At 43.3% G+C, this 27211-nt stretch overlaps 2 protein-coding genes across 9 annotated transcripts in view; one reads left to right on the top strand and one right to left on the bottom strand.

Moving 5' to 3' along the window:
* The window catches only part of GK (glycerol kinase), an 82875-nt gene extending 75077 nt beyond the window's left edge, over window positions 1–7798 (bottom strand). For 2 of the 7 annotated variants that reach the window (XM_053579309.1, XM_053579312.1), the window contains exon 1: window positions 7556–7798. In XM_053579309.1, coding sequence (XP_053435284.1) covers window positions 7556–7633 — 78 coding nt within the window. In that variant the 5' untranslated portion in view covers window positions 7634–7798. The remainder of the gene's footprint in view (window positions 1–7555) is intronic. The other 5 variants (XM_053579307.1, XM_053579308.1, XM_053579310.1 and 2 more) reach the window with 5 other exon arrangements.
* Window positions 7799–7922: 124 nt separating this feature from the next.
* TASL (TLR adaptor interacting with endolysosomal SLC15A4) overlaps window positions 7923–27211 on the top strand; it is a 129415-nt gene continuing 110126 nt past the window's right edge. The window contains exons 1-2 of one of the 2 annotated variants that reach the window (XR_008377718.1): window positions 7923–8184; window positions 23236–23483. The gene's annotated coding sequence lies outside the window, so the exon portion shown is untranslated. The remainder of the gene's footprint in view (window positions 8185–23235; window positions 23484–27211) is intronic. The other variant, XM_053581056.1, reaches the window with a different exon arrangement.

Raw genomic sequence — 27211 nt, 5'->3', positions numbered from 1 at the left:
GCCAGCTGCTGCTGAGAAAGGGTTAGAGGGAAGCAAGGCAGGGGCAGGGAGAACACGGGATGGGCCCCACTAGAAGAGGAGCAGCAGCGGGGCTTGAGCAAAGTGAAGTGTGTGTGCAGAGAGATATTTAACTCAGGAGGTACAAGCAGGAGAAGGAATAATACTCAGGGATGATGGGTTAGTGCGACTGAGTAGGCAGTGTTTACCAGACAAGGCACAGTGTAGGAGCAGTAGTTGCAAGACAGGAAGGCATACCAAGATGGCAAATTTTGTTTTAGTTAATGTGTTTGAGGTGTTGCTGGGGCCTAGAAGGGGAGCTACTCAGCAGTCAGCTGCTTCTATTTTAGATCATAAGCTTAATGAAAGAAATCCGTTCGCAGCATTTCACACGGGCCAGAAAGGCAGAGGAGAACTTCCCACTTGGTGTCATGTAGAGGCAAAGAGCACAGACCCCAGAGGCACACGGAGGTTGGGAAGTCAGCCCCAATCCTGCTCATGGCAGCTGTTTGACTTTAACTTTCATGAGCCTTGACTTTTCCATCTGTGAAAAGGTTAAATAAAATAATTTATGAAGAGTATTTAGCACAGGGCAGGCACAGAGTATGCATCCAAATGATGTTCCCACTTTTGGTTGTTGTTACCATTGCTACTATTTTTATTACTATTTTATCACGATTACCACCACCATCGAAACGTGAGGGGATTAGAACGTGCCACTTCTATATTCATTTCTAAGCCCAAATCATGTTTCCATTCTAGATTTTATTTTGAGGTAAGGGCAATTTAAAAAGAAAGAAGGAAAGGTTAATCAGGAAAAAAAAAAAAAAGCGCAATGAAGATGCATAGAATATAGTCAAAAAATGTTACCATTACTGTTGCTGCTGCTACTGCTACTTCACTGTTACTACTATTACCTACAAGTGGTAGCATTATAATTGGGACTCATCAGCTATATATCCACCTCTGTGCCCAAACTATGACTCAATTCCAGATTTGGAAAGAGAGAGTTAGAGAGTGAAGACATAAGGAAAATTGTTTTTATTGGAAATGTTTAAAAATAACCTTCTGAAATGATAGATGCATTCTGTCCTTAGAGTCATCGAGAGATGAAAGGCTCTCCTTACTAAGTAATTGTCCAGTGGGCTTGCCTCACTCATCCTATGACTAATTCAGTTGTCCCATCATAAACGTGCACATTCATTTCCCTCCTCATGTGATTTCCCCGCTAGTCTACTCTTTTATGGCACACTAAACTTTACTATGTGATAAGACATTATTCAGGAATGTGAACTCCCTCTCAAGAACACCATGATACTACAGAAATTAGAAAGATCAAAAAAATAAAAATACTAGCTACAAATGTTACACTACAAATTTGACCAGAAAAGGCCTAATAGTCTCTTTCAACAAACCACAGAAGTAAAGAAAACACAGCAAACAGCATTACGTTTTTCTTAAAAATGAAATTGTAGTAAGGAAATGAAATGTAGTAAGAAAGCCATAGTTGCCAATGTTGGCTTTTCCCAAGACCCTCCAAATTTTATCTCCCTATACTTCTTATCCAAGCATTGTAGTCAACACATCTGAGTCCTTTTTTTTTTTTTCTTTGTGGTTTTTGGCTGGACTGGGTCTGAACCCCCCACCTCTGGCAAATGGGGCCAGCGCCCTACTCCTTTGAGCCAGAGATACCGCCCCACCTCTAAGTCTTTATAGGCCCCTCACTGCTGATGTCAATTCATATAATGAGCACCTCCCACATGTCAGATGCCAGGCTTTGGGGAAAGAAAAAAAAAAAAAAAGACACTAGGCTGGGTGTGTTGCCTCATGCCTGTAATACTAGCACTTTAGGAGGCCAAGGCAGGTGGGGTTGCCTGAGCTCCCAGGTTTGAGACCAGCCTGAGCCAGAGTGAGACACTGCCTCTAAAAATAGCCGGGCGTTGTGGCAGGCGCCTGTAGTCCTGGCTACTCGGGAGGCTGAGGCAAGAGAATCATTGGAGCTCAAGAGTTTGAGGTTGTTGTGAGCTATGACTCCACAGCACTCTACCGAGGGTGACAAAGTGAGACTGTCTCAAAAAAAAAAGAAAAAATAAAGACACTCTTCTGTACCTCAAGGAGCTCAAAATTGAAAGCTCTTAACAGTCTTGTGAGAGACAAGAGGACAAGAAAGGGTGGTAGCTCTCTAATGAGGATGTGTTCACCCCACTTGTGTAATGTGACGAGCAAGAAAACAAGCAAGTATGGTGGGGAATAAAATAAACAACAATAGAATCACAACTCGGTCATCACAAGAGCGGCCTCATTCCAGCTATGAGCCAAATTCATTTTAACAAATTTATTGTTCATTAATTTCCCTGGCCTATAATGGGTGCTTAATATGTGTCGAATAGCTATATGAAAGAGGAAATCCATCGTAAGCCTTATGAGATCTCTAAGTATGATGAGACATCTGGGGCCAAGGCAATGTTTCCTGCCAAAACAAGCATGGAACTACAATTCTAGTCATTCTTCATATACACTGGCTGTCGGAAAAAAATGATTATGCAACCATTACCTACAGTGACACACCTGAGCCCTGCCCAGGACCCAGTGAATCTGAGTCACAAGAGGATCATAACCTGTAGAACTCATTCAAAGGCAACATTTTTTTTTATAGACTGTGAAACCAATGTATAAGTATGTTTTTCTTGGTGAAGATTCATTCATTTATGACCATAATCAGAACTGATATTTGATTGATAGGTGGGGAGGTGGCCTTCCCCATTCTCTCAACTCCCCTTCACAGTATTCCAGGCAGCTAGGAAGCCCAGGCAGTGTAGTTGGGAGGACTAACTTCAGAGGGTAACAGTTTTGGATTTGAATCCTCAGCCACAGCCTAATCACCTGTGTAAAGGAACTTACTAATAACCATCTACATCGCAGAGTTGTTACAAAGATTAAATGAGACAATGCCTCAATACAGTAATCGACACATTTCATGTCACAATGCATTCCAAGCCTTTTAAAAAACAATCATTCAACATAAGGGGGGGAAATTAAGTTACCAAATTAAAGAAGGAAGTTGACTGTTCGTGCTGAAACTTTTGTCTTATAAAGAAACAGCCCCTCCTTAAAACCTGTTACACTAATTCTCTTTCCAAGAAGTTCCTATTCTGTAATCTGAGTAACCATGTGCTAATTCCCTTTCCTTATCAGATAAATTGGGAATTTTCCTTTAGTACAAAGCACATGCATAGGGTCCTAAATGAATTCTTTGACAGTTTGACAAATAAATGGTTTCCAAAATCATAGTGGTACTACTAAAATAGCAGAAATGAAGTAATTAGACATACTAAGTCAGAAAGTTTTAAGATTTTTTTGGCAAGTAAAAAAAAAAAAAACCCAGAATTAAAATTCAGTTGAGGCCCAAGTGTGGTGGCTTATACCTGCAATCCTAGCACTGTGGGAGACTGAGGCAGGAAGATTGCTTGAACTCAGGAGTTCAAGACCAGCCTGAGCAAAGCAAGACTCCATCTCTACTAAAGATAGAAATAAATATTAGCTGGGCGTGGTGACACTTACCTGTAGTCCCAGCTACCCGGGAGACTGAAGCTGGAGGATTGCTTGAGCCTAGGAGTTTGAGGTTGCTGTGAGCTAGGCTGATGCCATGGCACTCTAGTCCAGGCAACAGAGGGAGACTCTGCAAATTCAGTTGATTTATTAAAGAGAAAAAAAAGTCTATTAAATAGAATTGTTCTGATTATATAAATAAAACTTGTTTTCTTTAAAGAAAAAAAGTCTATTAAATAAACATGTATAAAGCGATCCCTCATCTTTCTATTCCATAAAACATCTTGGTCAACATGACAAATGACTTAAAAGGAGGTCTCTGCTCCCAAATTCAACTGGTATACTATCATAATACAAGGGAGAAGGTGATAAGTTATTAATAGTTATAAAAAAGTGCTAAAGGAACGGGGAGAAATTCTGGCTAAGCATTTGAGGAAGACTTATAAAAAGAGATGGTAGTTGAGCCACTATTTAGAGGTAGAGTAGAATTTATTTATTTATTTTTTTTGCAGTTTTTGGCCTGGGCTGGGTTTGAACCCACCACCTCCGGCATATGGGGCTGGTGCCTTTGAGCCACAGGCGCAGCCCTATTTTTTTTTTGAGAGAGTCACAGCCTATCGCCCTCAGTAGAGCGCCATGGCATCACAGCTCACAGCAACCTCCAACTCTGCTTAAGTGATTCTCTGGCCTCAGCCTCCCAAGTTGCTGGGACTACAGGAGCCCACCACAATGCCCAGTTATTTTTTGTTGCAGTTGCCACTGCTAATTTAGCTGGCTGGGGCTGGTCGGAACCCACCACCCTCAGTATATGGGGCCAGCGCCCTATCCACTGAACCACAGGTGCTGCCCCATGGTAGAGTAGAATTTCAAGAAGCAAATATGCCAGAGCCATTATCCTCAGATGAAAGAGCATGAACCAACTTTATCACCTTATGAAAGAAAGCTAATATTGTTAGCAGAAAAAAAGGAAGAAAGTTTGGAGAGGTTACTGGTCTTGTGAAAGTTGAGTTATATATGCAAATTTAGTGAATGGTCAGGAAATTATTTAAATTATCTTTAACTGTATAACCTTCCTTATGACATTCTTATCCACTTTATTCTTTCCTGAGAAGGTAAGCAATTATTTTTGAGTCATAATTACATTGTGGAACAATATGACTAGAATAACTCCTGGGAATCATCTTGTGATTAAAGCACTTATTCAGCAAATCTTTTATCTGCATTTTTCAAGGAGTGGTTTAGCAACCTCTTTCCTTATAACCAAAGGAAAAAAAACACCTTGCTAAACTATTCCCAAGTTTTTCTCTACTTCAGACAAGATCTCTGAGCCTTTTATCTGCTCTAAAGCATTCTTTCATAGTTATTTCTCAAGGAGCAGGCAACTTTATGGATCAACTTTTAGATATCATTCTCTAAGCAGGATGGGAATCTTCTGAATTTGCCCCTTAGCTTATTCATTGAGCTCATGCCATATAAAGCCCAGTAAACAGGACTCAGTTTTTGAAGGCTCATGTTTGTGTCACACACAGAACAATTGATTGTGACAATATGAGTTGATCAATTTCTTCTTCATCACTGCAGAAGGATGTCTTTGGGGCAACAGTAGCTGAGGGACCAGGAATCTTCTTTACCTGCAGTAGGTAAAGAAGATTGCTGACCTACATGCTCAGCAATAATAAACAGTGAAAAAGAGGGTAAGGACATTCAGGCTGTTTCCTAAAAATTAAGTCTACAAGGTTATGAAATATTTACCCACTTTCATACAGAGCAAAAGCTATATAAACTTAAAAACAATTGCTATGCTTAGTTTGGCCTCCATAATGCTTTCTGAACTAGTTGCCAACATTGAAAAGTAAGATTTCATTACCAGCTTTACTTAAAGAATCTGAAGATCTGGCAGCACTGGGCTTGCATTCCTCCTGGGCAACTACTGGCTGTTGAGTTGGCCTAGGTATCTCTCCAGTTTGCTTCCCCCTTTCTACCTACCTGGCCTCTGCACGTACTTGCGTGGGCAATTCTTAAATATGACTTTAAAAATCAACCCACAGTTAGCTGGCACACATGTCTTAATGGTCTTTCCTAAGTTGGGAAGATGGTAGTGAGATTGTGTATTTTATATATTAATGAAATCCAGTTGAGCAGACTTTCTTATGATTCAGTATTACTTTATAAACATTTAATGAATATAAGACAAAGTGAAACCTGCCCTGAGTGATTAAAAGATAAACGCAAGAAATGGTAGAACTATGTCTTGGCAGCTCAAACAAAGGTAAGTCATGGGTGGCGCCTATGGCTCAGTGGATAGGGCGCTGGCCCCATATACCGAGGGTGGCGGGTTCAAACCCGGCCCCGGCCAAACTGCAACAAAAAATAGATGGGCATTGTGGCGGGCACCTGTGGTCCCAGCTACTTGGGAGGCTGAGGCAAGAGAATCGCCTAAGCCCAGGTTTTGGAGGTTGCTGTGAGATGTGTGATGCCATGGCACTCTACTGAGGGCGATAAAGTGAGACTCTGTCTCTACCAAAAGAAAAAAAAAGGGTAAGTCATTATTTTTGGGGGGTTATTTTGTCACCCTCCTTAGAGTGCTGTGGAGTCATAGCTCACAGCAACCTTAGATTCCTGGGCTCAAGAGATTCTCTTGCCTCAGCCTCCCAAGTAGCTAGGACTACAGGCACAGCCACAATGCCTGGCTATTTTTAGAGGCAAGGTCTCACTTTAGCTCAGGGTGGTCTCCAACTCAGGCGATCCACCTGCCTCAGCCTCCCAGAGTGCCGGGATTACAGGCGTGAGCGACCGGGCCTGGCCAAGGATAAGTCATTAAATAAGATTCAAACTAAAATTGGGCTAAATGCTTCTTACTTTAGAGAAGCTTTTGTCAGGATCAAAGCATAAATGCCCACAGAGCTGAACTTTGAAAAAATATATATGTTGTATATGTGTAATGTATAGACATACACACGTGTTTGTATGTATGTATAGATATATACATGTGTTTGCATATATGTGTATATATACACACATACTAAATAAAGGGAAAAATGATTTGAGGTAAAGAAGTGAAGAGGGAGCTAAACAATCACTAAACATTAACATCAACTTTCCAGGTTGGTCAAATGTTCATTGAAGACATAGGCTTTTATCAGAAAATATTCATTTAAACTTTTAAATGATCTCATTGAATTCAATATTAGATCACTTTAAGAGCAAGTTTTCTAATTGCACAAAAGAAATTTATCAGCAAAGTCACTTAAATAGCAGTCTTTTATGGTAAAACTGTGCTGTCATACATGGTAAATAAAAAGAAACAATTTCTCTCTCACATTATGCTGTGAACAGTAGAGAGGACAATCATTTGTAACCGGCAAAGAATCAGAACTGAAATTTGCGAGGCTTGGAAATTAAATAAAGATTCTGGCAAAAGCAATGTAGTGTGACTGTTTCCTAATTTGTTCTGCCACCTCCCTTAGTGTTCAACCCTCCCTTCTGTGGGAGAGGATGACAACGCATCATCACACTAATACTTAATTCGTCTACTGCTGGAAAGGACGCGCTGTGTTAGGCTACCACAGCCGTGACACAGCTTTCCCTCCATCCAAGGACGTCCTGCGCTTCACAGGCCAAATGCTCCTGGGGAAGACCGCTGCAGCGGTCACTGTGGCCACCTGTCCCCTGCTGCGGGAGGGTCGCTCTGCGCGGATGCTCCGAGAATCCTAGCTCCCCTTGGAAGAAGAGTCCCTCCATTAGAAAGTGACCCGACTCCACCACCAAGGCTGCGACTATTCAACTCGACCGCGGGGGTCGTGAGAGGCCGAGGTCCCCCAAGCCGGGATGGGGCAGCCCCAGAGTGGCAGGTCCCGCTATGGCCTCCCTCCCTTGCCCAGCGGCCGGGGCCGGGGGCCGGGGACCGAGAGCCGGGAGCGGCGCAGGATGGGGACGATACACACAGTCCCCTCTATCCCCGGGCTCCCGCCCCGGCTTTGAGCCTCTTCTCGTGTCACCCTGGGCTCACCAAAAAGCGCGTTGAGCTGGTGCCCTGGTCCACTGCCCCCACCAACGGCCCCAAAACTGCTTTCTTCGCGGCTGCCATGAAACCAGCTTCAGCTCGGCCGGCGATTGCGGCCGGTTTCCCGGGTGACGGCGGCGGGCGGGGGAGGGGCAGGCGGCGAGTCCAGAGAGCGAAGCGCCTAGAGTCGGCTGAACGCTCGGACCGCGCTAAGGCGGCCTCTTTACCCGCGCGCAGACTTCTCACCCCGCCCCTTTCACCCCAGTCCCCGCCCACCACGGCTCCGGGGGCGTGGCAGAGGGGGGGGGCGCTGTCTGCCCGGTCGGCCAATTAGCGAACACGGAAAGAGACTGAACGTTCGGACAATCAGAGGGCGGTGAGACGTCACGGGGGCGGGGCCTGGGCGCGGTGGAGGCGGTGGCCCGCGCAGTAGGTCACGTGGGAGGTCGGCGTGCAGGCTGCGGAGCCATCCAGCTGCAGGGCTGAGGACAGAGGCTGTTGTCACTCACTGGCAGGGAGCGTCACTGGCCAGCGGAAAGAGCTCACTTTCACCCGTGCCCTGGGGCTCTCCCCCGCGGATGGGTTCCAAAGTGCAGAACTGCTTGTTCCCTGCGGTGGGCTTTGCAGAACACGACGTGAGTCTCTGTGTGGACTGACCCCACCCGGCCTTCCCGCGCTTCCCACGCCCCGCCCATCTCCCCCGCACTTGGCCCCTGAAACAGTAATAATTCCTTTTGCGTAGTACAGTGACTGACCCCGTGTAGGGTCACCTAAGGAAGCAACGCGAATCCCTCACCTTTGTAGGCTTTTGAGGGACTGGGAACGCGAAAGTTCTTTCGGTTTAGCATTTAAGGAAAGCACTCAAAAGCACTCAAAACCTCCCCGAGTTCCTCAATCGGACCATTCAGGCTGTAAGCTCCCGGCACCTCCCTGTCCCGACGCGCCCTTGCTCTTTTCCTAATGGTGGTGTCCCCTCCCCCCCACGCCATTTCCTTTCCTTCTATTAACTACTGTGGATGCAGAGACAAAGAAAGGGGACTCTCACTTGACCTTGAGCTTACCTTGTCAGGCTCTTTTTGGGTCTTGTGTTCTAGGGGCTTTCAAACTTTGGACCAATACCTACAGTGCGAAATAGTTTACAAAACAAATCATGTATGAGTTGTGTGTGTATATAATAGTTACATATATACATCCATTATCTATATATGAAAAATGTATCCAAAACAATGTTTTGTCTTTCCATAGTATGCATTCTGTATTTTTATTCTATGACATATCATATTTTTAGAAATGCTAGTTGGGGGCGGCGCCTGTGGCTCAAGGAGTAGGGCACCAGCCCCATATACCAGAGGTGGTGGGTTCTAAACCTGGCTCCGGCCAAAAACTGCAAAAAAAAAAAAAAAAGAAAGAAAGAAAGAAGAAAAAGAAAAGAAATGCTAGTTGGAAATCACTACATTTTTCTGTTCAAGTTCACAAGCACTCTCATATTTCAACTCTAATTTCTTTCCATCTTCTTTGTTGTGGAACATCACTTCTATTCTTTTCCTTTCTTATCCTACTCTACACCACCTCCTTTGTACATCTTTGTGTTTATATAGTTTTACCACGTTTACTCTGGAAGCAAATTTTCTATACGCTGTCTGGACACAGATTCTAGTGTTCCCGATGAGGCCTGCTTATGGACATGCTGGACTTGATAACTATTGACAAATTGCCTTGCTTTAAGATAGGGGCACAGATGAGTCAGTATTTCTCAATTTCCTGGAAAAGAAAATTGAAGAAAAGAGGCCAACTTGCCCCTAAAAGCCATGAAAGGCATTAATTGAGTGAATGACATAGATAAAGATTTCCTTGCTTCTAGAAGGCAGTAAAAACAAAGCCACCAAACCTACCACATTGATCCATTAAAAAAAAAACAAACCTGACCATGTTTGAACTTTCACATACTTTTGACTTTCCCATTCTAACAGGACAGCAAATTATTTGTTTAGCAGAACAGTGGGATCAGAATTCAGACATTTAAGAATAAACAGGGCTAGAAGTACACAAGAGATTCTTAAATTTATTGATCCTGTGGTTCTTACAATAATGTATATTCCACATCATTATTCCTTTCACCAAAACAAAACTGAAAAGCCAAAATATTTTAGCTTTTAGGAGTCACTTCTAAGCACTCTATTAGAGATCAAGGAAGGACAAAGGGAGGGGTTCTAAATAGAAAGAGGAGCTCAACCTATCTCAAATCCACACCCTAAATATTTATCTGAACTCTGGTAGGTCTATTTTCTCATATCTTTTCAGAAGTATCTTGGTTTTCTTTTTTCTTTTTTTTTTTTTGTAGAGACAGAATTTCACTTTATGGCCCTCGGTAGAGTGCCGTGGCCTCACACAGCTCACAGCAACCTCCAACTCCTGGGCTTAAGCGATTCTCTTGCCTCAGCCTCCCAAGCAGCTGGGACTACAGGCGCCCACCACAACGCCTGGCTAAATCTTGGGTTTCTTATCTGTAGATTTAAGAACTGCTAATGAAAAGTATTTTTTAAAAAGCATAACAATAAAAATAATACAAATAAAAAAGAACAGGGTAACAACTATTCACATAGCTTTTACATTGCACACGTATTAGACATTATAATTAATCCAGAGATGATTTGAAATATGGAGAGGGGGATGTACATAGGTCATATGCAAATACTAGGCCATTTTATATAAGAGACTTGAGGATCCACCAATTTTGGTATCCTGGGGGATGGAAAGTGAAGTGAGGGAATGGAGAGGTAGGTGGAGGGGGTGGTTAGGGAACCAATCCTCAAGGACCCCAAGGGACTTTTGCTTGCCTTTTCTCACCTGTTGAAGCCCCAGCTGCAGTCTGAAACCTCTATGTAAATGTAAAAATCAACCAATAGATACTCTGATGCCATTTTTCATGTTATCATGGAAAGAGTTGCAAGTAACAAGGGGAAATCAGGCCCAGAGAGCATAAGTGACACATATATCTGAGACCAACCAGCCTCCTCTGGCAGAGAATTTCAGTCTCTTTGACATCAGACCTAGTGCCCTTTCAACAGTAGCCAGAGGGAAAGGAAGCTGAGAGACATTAGGACGGAAAATGGATGAAAAAAAGAATATAGGATGCCGGTCCACTTCCCCACTGCCCATCCCAGATCTGAAGGCAAAGCAGTGGAAAAGACACTAGATTGTAAAGGTAATGGCCTTTGATGTTGGCCCTACCATTCCATGCTTACTTTTCATGAGCTTAAATAACTCATTTCTTTCCATGGCTTCCTTTCTCTTGTTTGCAAAATAGGGAAAATGTCACTAACATGGATGAGTTAACGTGAGACTTAAATAATGTAATGTCTGTGAAAGCACCATATAAGGCCGGGCGAGGTGGCTCACGCCTGTAATCCTAGCACTTGAGAGGTTGAGGCTGGTGGATTGCCTGAGCTCCCAGGTTCAAGAACAACCTGAGCCAAAGTAAGATCTCATCTGTAGGAGGCACCTGTGAGAAATATTTTGGCAATAAGGGATTGGGGAAGGGATTTAACATCATTGGCTCTCGTTAGTGAGATGCACAAGAGTATGTACATCATTGGTTCGCAGTCTCCACACCTGTGGCATAGGCAGTCACGGGATTATCGGGGGCCAGGGCTAGTCCTTTAGAGGACCCCTGATCGGTGCTCCCCTGCTAAGATGAGAGATTGCTGCTGAGATGCTTGCTCTTAATACTGACTGACTTCTAAGGTGCTTTGGCACCTGAGACCTGAACGAGACCTACCTCGAATAAGCTGGCCCAGCAACCTGTGTCCAGACATTTGAGTGGGCTGGGCCCAAGACCTAGTGTCGCAGCTCCACCGAGGCCCTGGGTCAGGGCCACATGGTGTTGCAGGTCCAGACACTCATCTCTAAAAATACCCAGGTGGGCCAGCACATTGGCTCACACCTATAATCCTAGCACTCTGGGAGGCCGAGGTGCGTGAATTGCTTGAGCTCAGGAGTTTGAGATCAGCCTGAGCAAAAGCGAGACCCCCATCTCTACTAAAAATAGAAAAACTCAGGCAAGAGGATCCCTTGAGCCCAAGAGTTGGAGGTTGCTGTGACGCCACGGCACTCTACTCAGGGTGACAGCTTGAGACTGTCTCAAACAAAAAACAATCAAAAACCCCAAAATAAAAATAGCTGGGTGTTGTGGCGGGCACCTGTAGTCCCAGCTACTTGGGAGGCTGAGGCAAGAGAATCGCTTGAGCCCAAGAGTTTGAGGTTGCTGTGAGCTATGACGCTACAGCATTCTACTGAGGAGGACAAAGTGAGATTATCTTGAAAAAAAAAAGTCACTGTATCAGCAGCATAGTTTACCATGAAAAACAAGATGCAGCCTCATGGTCAAGTCTGTTTCCACCAAAGAAACCTAGAAGTCCAAGGTCCTTTATGCAAACGATTTAAATAGTTTAAGTTATCTAAAGCTCACTGTGATGATTTCTTACTGGTAGAGCAGGAAACCAATGTTAACCTCCCTGGGAGGCTTTCTAGGTGTTTCACTGATTACCCCTCTGCTTTTTCCTGTTCTTTGTGAACTTGCAGAGAATTTATATAAGTAGAAAGCCTACATTTCGGCAGAGAATCTTTTGTTCCCCTAGTAATACTTCTTGGTCTTTCTCATATTTGCCTGAGAATTAACACTTATTTTTTCTAGTCTAGCCTATTTGGACAGCTAGCCTTGCCTTAATCCCTCCTGCTATTCTAATAATTACTTGGATATGGACTGATATGGATATGAAAAGCGAAACCTGGGAAGTTAGTGCTAAAAAGAACAATAATATAGCGCATACGTGCTTTGTTACTTTATGGGACTAGGGTGGTGTAAGCAGATACATTAAGTGATTTGCTCATTGTAGAAGGGGGCGTTAAAGACAGATTAGGGATTTAAAGACTGTTGATAAAAATAGCCAAATTGGTAGCCTCCCCCTTCTTTCCTGCAAATTGGAGAATCCGCTCATGGTTGTTTTTTTTTTTTTTTTTTTTTTTGAGACAGTCTCACTTTATCACACTCGGTAGAGTGCCGTGGCGTCACACAGCTCACAGCAACCTCCAACTCCTGGGCTTAGGCGATTCTTTTGCCTCAGCAGTTTGTTGCAGTTTGGCCGGGGCCGGGTTTGAACCCACCACCCTGGGTATGGGGCCGGCGCCCTACCCACTGAGCTACAGGCACTGCACAGAATCCGCTCATGGTTGTTAATCTAAGTGTAATTATGTAAAATAATGTATCATTTTATGCGAGTGGTGGCAGTTGGTAACAGGGCTAGGATATGGAAGTGATGCTCAAACTTTGCCTATACCAGAATTACCTAGAGAACTTGTTAAAAATCCACGTGATGGCTTGGTACCCATAGGACAGTGGTTACAGCACCAGTCCCATACACTGAAGCTGGTGGGTTTGAAACCAGCCCAGGCCAGCTAAAACAATAATGACAACTGCAACAAAAAATAGTTGGGCGTTGTGGCAGGCACCTGTGGTCCCAGCTACTTGGGAGGCTGAGGCAAGAGAATTGCTTAAGCCAAGAGTTTGAGGTTGCTGTGAGCTGTGATGCCACGTCACTCTACCGAGGGTGACATAGTGAGACTCTGTCTCAAAAAAAAAAAAAGTCCATGTTGCTGGGTTGACCCCATAATTTCTTGTTTTGTAGTCGAGGCTTGGGAATTTGCATTTCTAACCAGTTCCCAAGTGATGCTGATACTGCTGGTACAGGGACCACACTCAGAGAACCACTGAGATATGGGTATCTAGAACCTCTAATTTTCTTTTTAAACTTTTTTTTCCTTTTTTTTTAAATTAAATCATAGCTGTGTACATTAATGCGATCATGGGGCACCATACACTGGTTTTATATACCATTTGATATATTTTCATCACACTGGTTAACATAGCCTTCCTGGCATTTTCTTAGTTATTGTGTTAAGACATTTATATTCTACATTTACTAAGTTTCACATGTACCCTTGTAAGATGCACCGTAGGTGTGATCCCATCAATCACCCTCCCTCCGCCCATTCTCCCCCCCCCCACTTCCCCATATAGAACCTCTAATTTTCTAGAGTTTGACAAAACTATGGCAAAACCATGAGGTGGGAGAAGTCAGTTTTGTGAGTTGTTAGTTTCCTATTCCAAATTCTGTGTCTCTGCTAACAATCAAGTAGTCTACTTAGAATATTGGTAGATGAAGCTGAAGGCAGAGATTCTCAAACACTGGTTTATATCAGAATCACCTAGGGCACTTGTTAAAGATGCAGATTCCTGCCACCCTCTCCCTACCCAACCCTCTAAAGGCAACAAGCGAGGCTCCTTGACTCTAGGGATTTTGTCCTGGTTATTATGGCCCTAATGTCCGGGTGTTCTTTAAGTAATTATTGACTGAATGAATATGGTAGACTGCTACATAGGTAGCTCCTAATGACTCATGCCTTTTAGTAATAATGCTCTTGTGTTTTGTCTTCCCACATTGACTCTGGGCTTGGGCCACGTGACTTGCATGGACAATGGGATATTAGCAAACATGATAGCAAGCAGGGTCTTGGTCAGTGCTGGGCAGAAGTGGGCCTATCCCTCTTGTGACTTAGTTGCAATGCTATGAAGAATATAATATAATATGGGGGCAGATAGGGGGCCATGTGAAGGTGAACTAGAGCCCCCCAGATGGCAGCATCAACTTCCAGATGTGTGAATGAAACCATCTTGGTTATTTCGGCCCTGGTCAAGTTCCCAGGTGATTGGAGCTGCTCAGTGAGCGACCTAGTTGAATGAATGACCTTAGTCAATACCACTTAGAACAAGAACAAAACCCCACACAGCTTAGTCCAGCTAGTCTACACAATTAAGAGAAATGATAAATGGCTGTCATTTTTAGCCATTTTTATGCATAAATAAATGACCTAGTCAATATGTTTTCTTGTGATCTCTATTCCTCACAATTTAATTCTTGGTCATATTTGGTTATAACCAAGGCATTGGGTCTTCTTCTTTTTTTTTTTTTTTTTTGAGACAGTCTCACCATGTTGCCCTCCATAGGGTGCCGTGGCGTCACAGCTCACAGCAACCTCAAACTCTTGGGCTTAAGCGATTCTCTTGCCTCACCCTTCCTACAGGCACCCGCCACAATGCCCAGTTTTTTTTTTTTTTTTTTCTGGTTGCAGTTGTCATTATTGTTTTAGCAGGCCTAGGCCGGGTTCGAACCTGCCAGCTTCAGTGTATGTGGCTGGTGTCCTTCTCACTGAGCTACAGGCACAGAGCCAAGGCACTAGGTCTTTTGGAAAAATAAAAATGTAAGTATCCAGAAGTTTTCTCATTTCCCAAACAAGTTTGGAAAACTTGCAACTGGCATAAGTTGAGAGGTTTTTAATTTGAAAACTTGTTTCTGATAAAGCTCTGGGGTGAGGATGATACTTGGAATGCCCTTGATCTGTTAAGGACAAGGTGGAACTTAACGTGGGACCACTAGTCACTTTGGCTGTTTTCTTACTTCAGCATCCTTTGGCTTTTCAGTCTCACTTTCCTCTTTTTTACCTCATGCTTTCTCTTTTGTGTGCTTTTTCATTTTTATATGCCCACCTCCAAGCCTCCAGTGTCTAACAGAAAAGAGCCAAAAATGTGTATTCTTTTTTATTTTTATTTTTTTTGCCACTGTTTAAGATCTGACAGTTAAGGTTGAGAATGCCTCCTACTAAAAGTCTTGCCTACCTCATTGCTGAATATCACTCTGGTCACCTTTGAAGCACTCCCCATGAGAAGCTATGTACTGACACCAGCACCTAGTCCACCCTTCAAGGCAATTTTGGAACACTTTTTCTGGAAAGGCCATCAAAGCTGTTGTCACATGGCATGCAAAAACAAGAATGAATGTCACTCAGCAAGACACCTCCACACATTGACATGAACCCAAGTGGGAGACAAGATTACATCAAGATTATAAAACCTTACCAAGTGGTTGGTACAGTGCTGTCAACATAAGCACAAGGTGGCAAGTTCGTGAACTTAATTGTCAGATTTCATATGATGATGGGTCTGATGGGCGTTCCTGAAAAAGAGTTCCAAAATTGCTTTGAAAGGTGGACTAGATGCCGGCGTCAGAACACAGCTTCCCATTTTGAAGTGATATTCAGCAATGAGGCATGTAGCACTTTTTCTAGGACACTAGAAGTATACTTTGAAGTGATATTTAGCAATGGGGTATGTAGCACTTTTCTTTCTTTCTTTTTTTTTATTGTTAAATCATAGCTGTGTACATTAATGCAATCATGGGGCACCATACACTGGTTTTATAGACCGTTTGACACATTTTATCACACTGGTTAACATAGCCTTCCTGGCATTTTGGTATGTAGCACTTTTTCTAGGACAACTAAACAATCTTAATTGTCAGACCTTGTATATAGAGAAACGAAAAATATGGAAACTGATTTTTTTTTTTGGAGACAGAACCTCAAGCTGTCATCCTGGGTAGAGTGCTGTGGCATCACAGTTCATAGCAACCTCCAACTCCTGGGCTCAAGCGATTCTCTTGCCTCAGCCTCCCAAGTAGCTGGGACTACAGGTGCCCGCCACAATGCCCGGCTATATTTTGGTTGCAGCTGTTATTGTTGTTTGGCGGGCCCAGGCTGGATTCGAACCTGCCAGCTCAGGTGCACGTGGCTGGCACCTTAGTCGCTTGAGCCACAGGCGCCGAGCTTGGAAACTGATTTTTAAAAATGGAGGCTTAGGAACCAATTAATTTCACATATTATGTTTATATTACATTTACAACTCTGGGGCACACTGACTTTTCAAGTGCTCCATTCACACATTCATACCATACAAAGAAAAAAATATTTACTGTGTCCTATGACAAGTCACATAATAGGTACAAAATATGTTTAATACATTGAATAGATGAAGGGAATTCATTAATCTGAAGGAGATTACAGTCACTCATCTGCTGTTTAAACAAACATGCTAGTGAAAAGGAAAGGTAACTTGACATTTTATTTGTTCAGGCTCCATATTTAAACTTGATCAGGAAAAAATATTTATTTTTTTAAAAAATATTTATTAGTAATGTAAGGAAACAAGAATGATGATCTTAATTGAAGTATATTCATTGTCTTTTAAAGGGGATACTCAGCCTGGGAAATGTAGTGAGACTTCATTTCTACAAAAAATTTTTTTTTAAATGAGCTGGCTTATGGTTGTGAGAGCCTGTAGTCCCACCTACTTAGGAGTCTGAGGTAGGAAGAGCATTTGAGCTCAAAAGTTCTAGGCTACAGCAAGCTGTGATCACACTACTGCACTCTAGACTGTATGTCAGAGCAACACCATGTCTCAAAAAAAAATTTAAAAATGGGAAACTCTCCTCTTTTTTTGAAACATCCCACTGAGATCACATTTGTCTTTGGGGTCATTTCTGTTTTGTGAAGGAATATATGGACTTGATTTTAAGTAATTAAAAAATTGGAAAAAACTTTCCAGGTTATGTAGCTCAACTGTACTTACAAGAGATAAAGAAAACAAGGGCAGGGTGGCACCTGTGGCTCAGTGAGTAGGGCGCCGGTCCTATATACTGAGGGTGGTGGGTTTGAGCCCAGCCCCAGCCAAACTGCAACAAAAAAATAGCCGGGTGTTGTGGCGGGCACCTTTAGTCCCAGCTACTTGGGAGGCTGAGGCAAGAGAATCACCTACCCAGGAGTTAGAGGTTGCTATGAGCTGTATGACGCCACGGCACTCTACCAAGGGCAACAAAGTGAGACTCTGTCTCTAAAAAAAAAAAGGAAACAAGGGCAAAAATCAAGTAACATGTCCTAGTTCACTCAAATGTGTAACATTGGTTGCCAGGCAGTGAGATGCATGTGTGTGTTTTATGACGTTATTATTCATGTAAAAAAGAACTTAGAGTATAAGCCAACTTATAATCAATCAATAGTACTATTGTCCCCAAAGCTATTGTAAACATATAAACATTTTATGTATAAATAATTAAGACATCACTGAAAAAAAAAAACATGGCCTTTTTTCAGAGAGCTTTTCTATCATACTTTCTGTACTGTATCCTCCTAAGGCTCCATTCTTCACTACTGTATACAAAATCTCTGTCTTCATCTCTGTTGTGAATCTGTGTTAAAGACTGAAAGATTAGAGACCGTAGAGAGTCCAGGCATGATGGCTCACACCTGTAATCCTAGCACTTTGGGAGGCCAAGGTGGGAGGATTTCTGGAGGCCAGGAGTTCAAGACCAGCCTGAATAAGAGTAAGAGTATTATACCCTGTCTCTGCCAAAAAGAAAAAAAAATTGCCAAGTGTGTTGGCAAGTGTCTGTATTCCCAGCTACTTGGGAGGCTGGGGAGGTAGGATCACTTAGGCACAGGAGTTTGAGGCTGCAGTAAGCTATGATGATGCCACTGCACTCTAGCAGGGAGGACAACAGAGCCAGACCCTGTATCAAAAAAAAAAAAAGACTATATAGAAACACCAAATGCTGGAAAGGATGTGGAGCAACAGGAACTGTCATTCATGCTGATGGGGATGCAAAATGGCACAGCCACTTTGGAAGACTGTTTGGCAGTTACTTACAAAATAAAAAAAATACTCCTACCATATTTACTGCATGATCCATAGTCATATCCCTTGGTATTTACCTAAATGAGTTGAAAATTTATACCCACATAAAAACCTACACATAAGGCTCGGCGCCTATGGCTCAAGCTCACATACACCTGAGCTGGCAGGTTCGAATCCAGCCCGGGCCCGCCAAACAACAATGACAGCTGCAACCAAAAAATAGCCGGGAGTTGTAACAGGCGCCTGTAGTCCCAGCTATTTGGGAGGCGGAGGCAGGAGAATTGCTTGAGCCCAGGAGTTAAAGGTTGCTATGAGCTGTGTGATGCCACGGCACTCTACCCAGGGCGACAGCTTGAGGCTCTGTCTCAAAAAAAAAACCCTACACACAATGTTCACAGCAGCTTTATTACTGAAACTGAGAAACAACCAAGGCGCCCTTCCGTAGGTGAGTAGATAAACGAACTGTTGCACATTCAAACAATGGAATATTAATCAGTACTAAAAACAAGTCAGCTGTCAAGCCATGAAAAACCATGAAAGAACCTTAAATGCACGTTACTAAATGAAAAAAGCTAATCAGGCTATGTGCTGTCGGATTCCAACTCTGTGACATTCTGGAAAAGGTTAGAGGAAAAGGAGGGATTGATAGGCAGAACATAGAGGATTTTTAGGGCAGTGAAATTATTCTGTATGATACTAGAATGCTGCATGTGTGTCAGTATACATCTGTCTGACCACATACAAGGTACAACACCAAGAGTGAACCCTAATGTAAACTATGGACTTTGGATGATGATGTGGGTAAATCAGTTGTAACAAATGTACCTCTTTGATGTGATGTTGATAATGGGGGAGGTTGTGCATGTGTGGGGGCAAGGGGTACATGGGAAATCTCTGTGCTTTCCACTCAGTTTTTCTGTGAACTGTAAAGCGCTCTAAAAATAAAGTGCATTTTAAAAACTGTAGAGATATTTTTGATAGATTTGAATGGTTCTGTCGCCTACTCATCTTCCTCCGCTGATTGCATATTACTGGGTGTTCATTACCGTGGTTGAGAAATCACTACTTTTTCCCTCCCATTGCCACTTCCATTTCCTGGTCTTGACCTCCTTTACTATTTATTGGCCATATTGCTTGCATTGATATACTTCCTTATGATAAAATAGGTTTTACTAGAACACTTCTTAGTTATATTTAAGTAAGCTTATTAACTTACTGATTTGTAAAAGCTAAGGCTATTTTCTTGTTTTGCTTTATTGTTTTCTTTTTTTGAGACAGAGTCTCACTCTGTTGCCCAGGCTGGGGTTCAGTGGCACCATTACAGCTCGCTGTAGCCTCAAACTCCTGGGTTCAAGTGATCCTCCCACCTCAGCTTCCTGGGACTGGGAAGTTGGGACTACAGGTGCGCTTCACCATGACCAGCTAATTTTTGTATTTTTTTTTTTTTTTGTAGTTTTTGGCTGGGGCTGGGCTTGAACCTGTCAATTCCAGCAAATGGGGTCAGTGCCCTACTTCTTGAGCCACAGGCGCCGCCCTAATTTTTGTATTTTTTATAAAGATTGAACTCACTATGTTGCCCAAGCTGTTCTTGAAGTTCTGGGCTCAAGCAATCCTTTCACTTTGGCCTCCTGAAATGCTGGGATTACAGTCAGAGCTATTTTATACATGTACTGGCACAATCTGAAATCACTAACTTATGCAGAATATTTTTTTCTCCCTTTAAAAACAGTTAACTCCCAAATCTGTGCTATTCAAGACAATTTCGAGTACACTTACTGTTTACATTTTCAAATGTACCTTCTCTCCTGCCCTTCATATCCCTTACTCTAATTGATGGTTAATGACACTACAGTTCAAGAATGGAAATTTTCTCTTTTGTAGTTTGTGCATGACTGCTTGGAAATGATGATGATGTCACAATCATTGGTTTGAAGTTAGGTAACAGAGCAAGAGGAACCTAGTTAAAGGGGAAATAACTTCTGTTTATAAATTAGTATTTGTACAATGTTGAAACCATAAGTTTGTATGGCTGTCCTCTAGTGACTCCAGCTCCTTCTGGGTGGGGTGAATGCTATCTCTGCCTATTGAGGAGGATTTACTTTGGTGTAGTGCCTGTGTCTAGACACTTTGGGATGCCTGCATGTTCTACAGGTGACACAATCATTTGATTTGACCACTGGAGATCTCCCATCTGCCCAACTTGCATGCATGTGGGCATCTAGACTGGCATATGTGTTCAGAAATAAGGAACAGAGTGACCACTTTTTTTTTTTTTGTAGAGACAGAGTCTCACTGTACCGCCCTCGGGTAGAGTGCCGTGGCGTCACACGGTTCACAGCAACCTCTACTCTTGGGCTCACGCGATTCTCTTGCCTCAGCCTTCCGAGCAGCTGGGACTACAGGCGCACGCCACAACGCCCCGCTATTTTTCTGTTGCAGTTTGGCCGAACCCGCCACCCTCGGCATATGGGGCCTGCGCCCTACTCACTGAACCACAGGCGCCGCCCCAGAGTGACCACTTTTAACTCATGATTCACAGCTGTGTGATTGTGATGCTTAAAAGAACAAGCCCTATTTCAAGGAAGGGTTTGGTGCCTTCTGTGGCATCCCCTGGTGAAGTGTTTTGCAAAAGATTAGTTTTTCCCTCTGTAATTGTGTTTTATTATTAATCATTAACAATTGGGAGCCTTCTCTGCTATCAAATATAAGGGAGCTTGTTATGTGGATTGTATCCAGGAAAAGACTTAATTATCATTCTCTTGATATTTCCCCCTGTTAATTCCACTGAAATTGTATTTTTCTGAAGGAAGAAAGGCAGAGTATGTGTTTCAATGAGAGTGGAAAGGCTACAGCTAATTATTGTGTATTTTATAACTGTTTAGACCAGTGTTTCTATGGCTTTAGAAACATAAGTCCCTGAGTTAAATTCTTGTATAACTCCAAAAGTATGTAGGATTATCTTATAGTAAACTGGAGTTTTTCATAGATTCACTCCCTTAAAAATACCACTTCCCTGGCCTTTGGCTTTTGCTTGTAGGCCCTTCTATAGCACTATTGCTTTTCCTTCCCTGTCCATTGTAGTCTGTTGTATACCGTTGCAGTAATGGCTTCCAATTGTGTTCACTCTTTTCTGTATCCAAGCCCTTGCTTAGTCACTATCACCCTGAGTCTATGCTTCACCAGCTGACTTGCTTTGGCTAAGGGGGAAATAATAAATCTGACATGAGCAAAGACTTAAAATGGGCTTCTTCAGTGGGGCTAGGCTTCCTTCCCTGCTCCTTTGAAAATCCTTAAACTGGGCTTGGCGCCTGTGGCCCAAGCGGCTAAGGCGCCAGATACATACACCTGAGCTGGTGGGTTCAAATCCAGCCCAGACCCACCAAACAACAATGACAGCTGCGACCAAAAAATGGTGCCTATGATCCCAGCTATTTGGGAGGCGGAGGCAGGAGAATTGCTTGAGCCTAGGAGATGGAGGTTGCTGTGAGCTGTGATGCCACGGCACTCTACCCAGGGTGACAGCTTGAGGCTCTGTCTCAAAAAAAAAGAAAATCCTTAAGCCGTCATATGAAAAAACCTGGGCTAGCCTGGTGGAGAATGAGAGACCTCATGGAACAGAGAGAAGTCATCTATACTGAGACCCTCCCAGAAAAAGCAGCTTAGTGATCACCAAACATGTGCCTGAGGCCATCCTAGGCCACTCTAAGCCTAGCCAGCCAAGGCCAGAAGAGCCATCATAAACATCCCAAGTATCCTGGCCATCACAGACAACCCATAAAATTGTGAGGTAAAGAAAATATTTTGTTCTAAGCTCCTTGTTTTCCAGATGGTTTGTTATTCAGCAAAGCTAAGTGATATACATTCTATGTGCGCAGTGAGTTCAGTTTTCCATCATGTGAGGGAATAGCAATTATACACCTGGCAGCTCATCTTTCCTCTTCTTCCATTATGAAAAGTATCTTAGTTCTTTAGTTGCAAGGAACAAAATCCTTTTTCTTTTTTCTTTTTTTTTGAGACAGAGCCTCAAGCCTTCGCCCTGGGTAGAGTGCCTTAGCATCACAGCTCACAGCAACGTCCAACTCCTGGGCTCAAGAGATTCTCCTGCCTCTGCCTCCCAAGTAGCTGGGACCACAGGCGCCCGCTACAATGCCCGGCTATTTTTTGGTTGCAGTCATTATTGTTTGGCAGGCTGGGGCTGGATTCGAACCCACCAGCTCAGGTGTATGTGGCTGGCGCCTTAGTCGCTTGAGGCACAGGCTCCGAGCCTCCTTTCTTTTCTATAGTTTTATAGACAGAGTCTCACTCTGTTGTCTCAGGCTAGAGTGCAGGGTGTTAGCCTAGCTCACAGCAACCTCAAACTCCTGGGCTCAAGTGATCCTCCTGCCTCAGCCTCCTGTGAGTAGCTGGGACTACAGGTTGCTGCACAACACTGGGCTAATTTTTCTTTTCTTCTTCTTTTTAAAGTTTTTATAGAAAAGTGGGTCTTGTTCTTGCTTGGACTGATCCCGAACGCCTGAGCTCAAGCCATCCTCCCTGCCAGAGTGCTAGGATTAAAGATGTGAGCCCCTGTGCCCAGCCAAAACTCCATTTAAATGTGCTAAAACCAGCTCAGCGCCCATAGCTCAGTGGGTAGGGCACCAGCCACATACACGAAGCTGGTGGATACTAATCCAGCCTAGGCCTGCTAAACAATGACAACTGCAACCAAAAAATAGCCGAGCGTTGTGGTGGGCACTGTAGTCCCAGCTACTTGGGAGGCTGAGGCAAGAGAATCGCTTAAGCCCAAAAGTTGGAGGTTGCTGTGAGCTGTGATGCCACGGCACTATACCCAGGGCAACATATGAGATTCTGTCTCAAAAAAAGAAAAAGAAATTAGCTAAAACCCAGACTCTGTGTGTACGTGTGTACACATGCACACACATGCATTTACTGAATGGGACATAAGAAACAATTTTGATGATAAAACAGACAACTATTTAGACACAAGATCCACAGCTCAGCCAGACTTCATGCTTGCTGGTGCTGGGAGGTCTCTAAGAACTGAGTCTATTCTCTTTTTTTCCAACATTACTCTGAAGACTGGCTTTCTCTGTTTATTCATCAGGTTGCACAGTGCTCCAGCTGACACCTCAGTATCCAAGTCTAGAAGACTCCTTCATGTATTGATTACAATCTGCTTCAAATGCAAACACTCCAGAAGATCTGATTGGTTTAACTCTTTTGCGTACTTCCTGTGGTTAAGTGATAATACCTGATCTGTCAGCAGTGGTGACATGAGACAGATGGAGTGGGCAAGAAGACCTTGTGCGTCTCATGGTTGAGTGGAGTTCTGCTGATCTAGACTGGACTCAGGTGGGTGTTATTGCTTCAAGCTGTGGCTGCTAGGATGGCCCTTTTTCCTGCTGCAGATTGTTATTGGGTATGGTGGCTCTGCTCTATGTACATTTTCTTTTTTAGACCAGTTAGCTTGTTCTTGGACAAGCTCTTCCCATAGTAGTGGCAAAAGTGCAAGAGAACAAGTGGAAAAGTGCAAGCTAATTAAGGCCTAGGCTTAAAATCTTCACAATAGCACTTCCATTTGGATATCATTCTCAAAAGCAATTACATGGTCAAGCCCAAAGTCAAAGGGCAGGGAAGTATAACCCACTCACGATGAGGCCGTGGAAAGTGCATGAAGGTAGGGCTGAAGAATTAGGGCCAATATAGGGCGGCACCTGTGGCTCGGGGTAGGGTGCCAGCCCCATATACCGAGGGTGGTGGGTTCAAACTCGGCCCCAGCCAAACTGCAACAACAACAAAAATAGCCGGGCATTGTGGCGGGCGCCTGTAGTCCCAGCTACTTGGGAGGCTTAGGCAAGAGAATCGCCTAAGCCCAGGAATTGGAGGTTGCTGTGAGCTGTGTGATGCCACGGCACTCTACCAAGGGCAATAAAGTGAGACTCTGTCTCTACGGGAAAAAAAGAATTAGGGCCAATGTGCAACCTAGCATACCTTCGCCTTTTCATGTCTTGAACACTCGTATTTGTACCAGCAGAGATGATAGTGGTTGTGACTAATGATACAAAGCTAGAACAGTTGAGGAACTCAACGAGGACTAACTTGTTTGTAAGAATGGCTTTTCAGATCATCAGAAGTCACCATGACAGAGTTTAAAGGGACACAGTGGATATGGGCTTGCTCTGATCAATGTTGTTATTCCAGGAGTTCCAATGTGGTGCCATACCTAAAATCTCTAGGCCATGAGATGGCCACAGTGGAGAGCTGGCTGGCCAGGTGATTCAGGGAACATAGTTATACAATCACATATCAGGCTAACATAGTAGAGATTGCAGGTAAAGTCAGCACAGCAGCAAACACTGGTTTAAGACTAAGGACAGGCGGTGCCTGTAGCTCAGTGGGTAGGGCGCTAGCCACATACCTCAGGGCTGGCAGGTTCAAACCTGGCCTGGCCCTGCTAAACAACAATGACAACTGCAACAAAAAAAAAAAGCTGGGTGTTGTGGCGGGCGCCTGTAGTCCCAGCTACTTGGGAGGCTGAGGCAAGAGAATCCCTTAAGCCCAAGAGTTTGAGGTTGCTGTGAGCTGTGAAGCCAAGGCACTCTGCCCAGGGTGACAATAGTGAGACTCTGTCTCAAAAAAAAAAAAAAAAAAAGGCTAAGGACAAAACTGTTTCAGGCTCCAGAAAGTCTGCTTTTGGTTAGGCTTGACTAGGGCCAGAGATACAAGGTTATTAAAGGTCCTCAGGGCCTGCAAGAAAACAAAGGGACTGATCCTGCTGGCTCACAGTGTTTTTTTTGTCTTGTGAACTTGCCATCTCCCACCTGCTCTACCCTATCATACTATTGTCTAAATGACTCAGCTGGTAATTCATTATGTTCTGTCTTATCTGTTCCCTTAATTTGTCATGTGTGGATCATATGAAACATAATGTAACTCTTGGTTAGGATAAAATTCAGAGTAGGCCCATTCCTATGTGGTTGGTCCTGATTATGTAAGGAGCAGAAATCAGGGTCAGAAAGTCAGAAGACCTTGTAAGTGTAAACTGATAGTAGCAGGAAGAGGCAATAAGAGTAAATTACTACATATGTGCAACTCTGGTAGTTGCAGAAGAGGCTCCTGATAAAAGCTTTTATTTTTTTTGAGACTTACTTTGTCACCCTTGGTAGAGTACTATGGCCTCATAGCTCACAGCAACCTCAAACTCTTGAGGTCAATTGATCCTCTTGCCCCAGCCTCCCAAGTAGCTGGGACTACAGGTACCTGCCACAACCCCCGGCTATTTTTAGAGACAGGGTCTCACTCTTGCTCAGGGTGGTCTCAAACCTGTGAGCTCAGGCAATCCACCTGCCTTAGCCTCCCAGAGGGCTAGGATTACAGGCGTGAGCCAGTGTGCTTGGCCTGAAAGCTCATTACTAACGAAGGAAAGGAGGCCATTGCCTGTGTTAGGAGAAATGGGGAGGAGCTCCCTCTGAGCACTTAGAGGAAGAAGTCCACAAGGCCAAGCAGCAGTGTGAACTCTTTAAACTTCCTCATCTCTGAATTCAGAGTAAGCTCCTATTCACCTTCTCAGCCTCATCTCCCACAACTTCCCCATCTGTACTTTTCCCACTGACAGCAAGAGTGCTCTCCATTCCCCCAACACATCCTGTTTTCCCTGTCCTGTGCTTTTGACTTTGCTGTTCCCTCCATCTGCTGACTTTATGATTCTGCCTATCAGATTACCCTCATTCTTCAAGAACTATGTCTAATTCCACTTCTATGAGGTAGATCCCCCACACAAATACAATCTGTTTCTACTTTAACTCCTGGAGCGCATATCATAGTCTGTCTTATATTACCATTTTACCTGGACTTGTTTTATCCATCCTTTCCCTCTTCTTCCCTTGGTATTAAGAATCTTTTGGGCATCCTTTATTTTATCTAGACCTGTTAAGACACTCATCCTCAAAGTTTCTGCTCTTGAAAGACACCAGTTGCTCTGAGAGGAAGATGTAGACACGTAAACAGTAATCACAAAATGTAAAGACCAAACAGGAGTGAGTGTAAATGCTGTAGGAATCTCTAAGGAGGAACCTCTAACCGTTTACAGTCAAAATCTTGAGGGTAATGGGCAGAAGTCATTCCAGCAGAACCAGCAGCATGTACAAAGGCCCAGGGGTTATTTACAGATTGCTGTAAGGAGCAATACATTAGACATTCATGGTTAGATCTTGGTAAATAAGTAAAATATATAAATTATATACTCTCCTATTTGTTATATCTTTGGTAAGCTTCAATTAGCTATCACTAATCTCAATTTATAAACGAGGAATCCAGGGCTCAGGGTTTTAGTGATCAATCTGGGATGAATCAAATTCAGAATTGCAGTGTAAGGATGACAGCATAGGCTTTCTGATGCCAAAGCCATGCTCTTTCCTCTACATTCTGCCTCTGTGATCTACTTCTCCCTGATAGGAGAGAACTGGGCAAAAGGTTAAGCAGAGGCTACAGGAGAAAAGTTTGGAACTGGAGGAAAAATGATATGACCTTCACAATTTTTTTGCAAAGCCTAACTCTCCTTATAAAAGCACACAAAATCCAATGTTTAGTAGTTAGATCAGAGGATCTTAATCTCTTCACAAGAATTTTCTGCTTTTGACAGTTGACACTGCCATTCACATAGGTAATAAAGGGGGAGGGGCAGGATAACCTCTAACCTACTTAAAGAACTAATGCGGATTCAGTGATGTAGCCAACGAGAATGTCATAACATGGCAAGTAGAAAGAATTAGCTTTGAGTTGCATACACGTAAATCACCTGACTGGAATTCTAATCTCGATTCTAGTGACACCCGAGTGGCATGCCTTAAAAAAAAAAAAAAAAAAAAAAAAAAACGTTAGGAGTTAGGATATTTTCACATTCTAACACGAAAAAAATTTCATTTATTTCCACTTAAACATTTGAGGTATAAGGGTTTTGCAAAAATCGGCCAAATAAGATTGCAGTAACTTGAAAAATTCTAGTCTCTTTAGAGACCAGCACTGCCACCCTCAGTAAGGGGTGGAAATTGCAATTATCAAGTAAAAATATTGTATCCTTA

The sequence above is a fragment of the Nycticebus coucang genome, chromosome X (assembly GCF_027406575.1).
Source record: "Nycticebus coucang isolate mNycCou1 chromosome X, mNycCou1.pri, whole genome shotgun sequence".
In the NCBI taxonomy this organism is placed as follows: domain Eukaryota; kingdom Metazoa; phylum Chordata; class Mammalia; order Primates; family Lorisidae; genus Nycticebus; species Nycticebus coucang.
The sequence above is the reverse complement of the archived record's forward strand: the minus strand, read 5'-3'. Positions and strand labels throughout refer to the sequence as shown.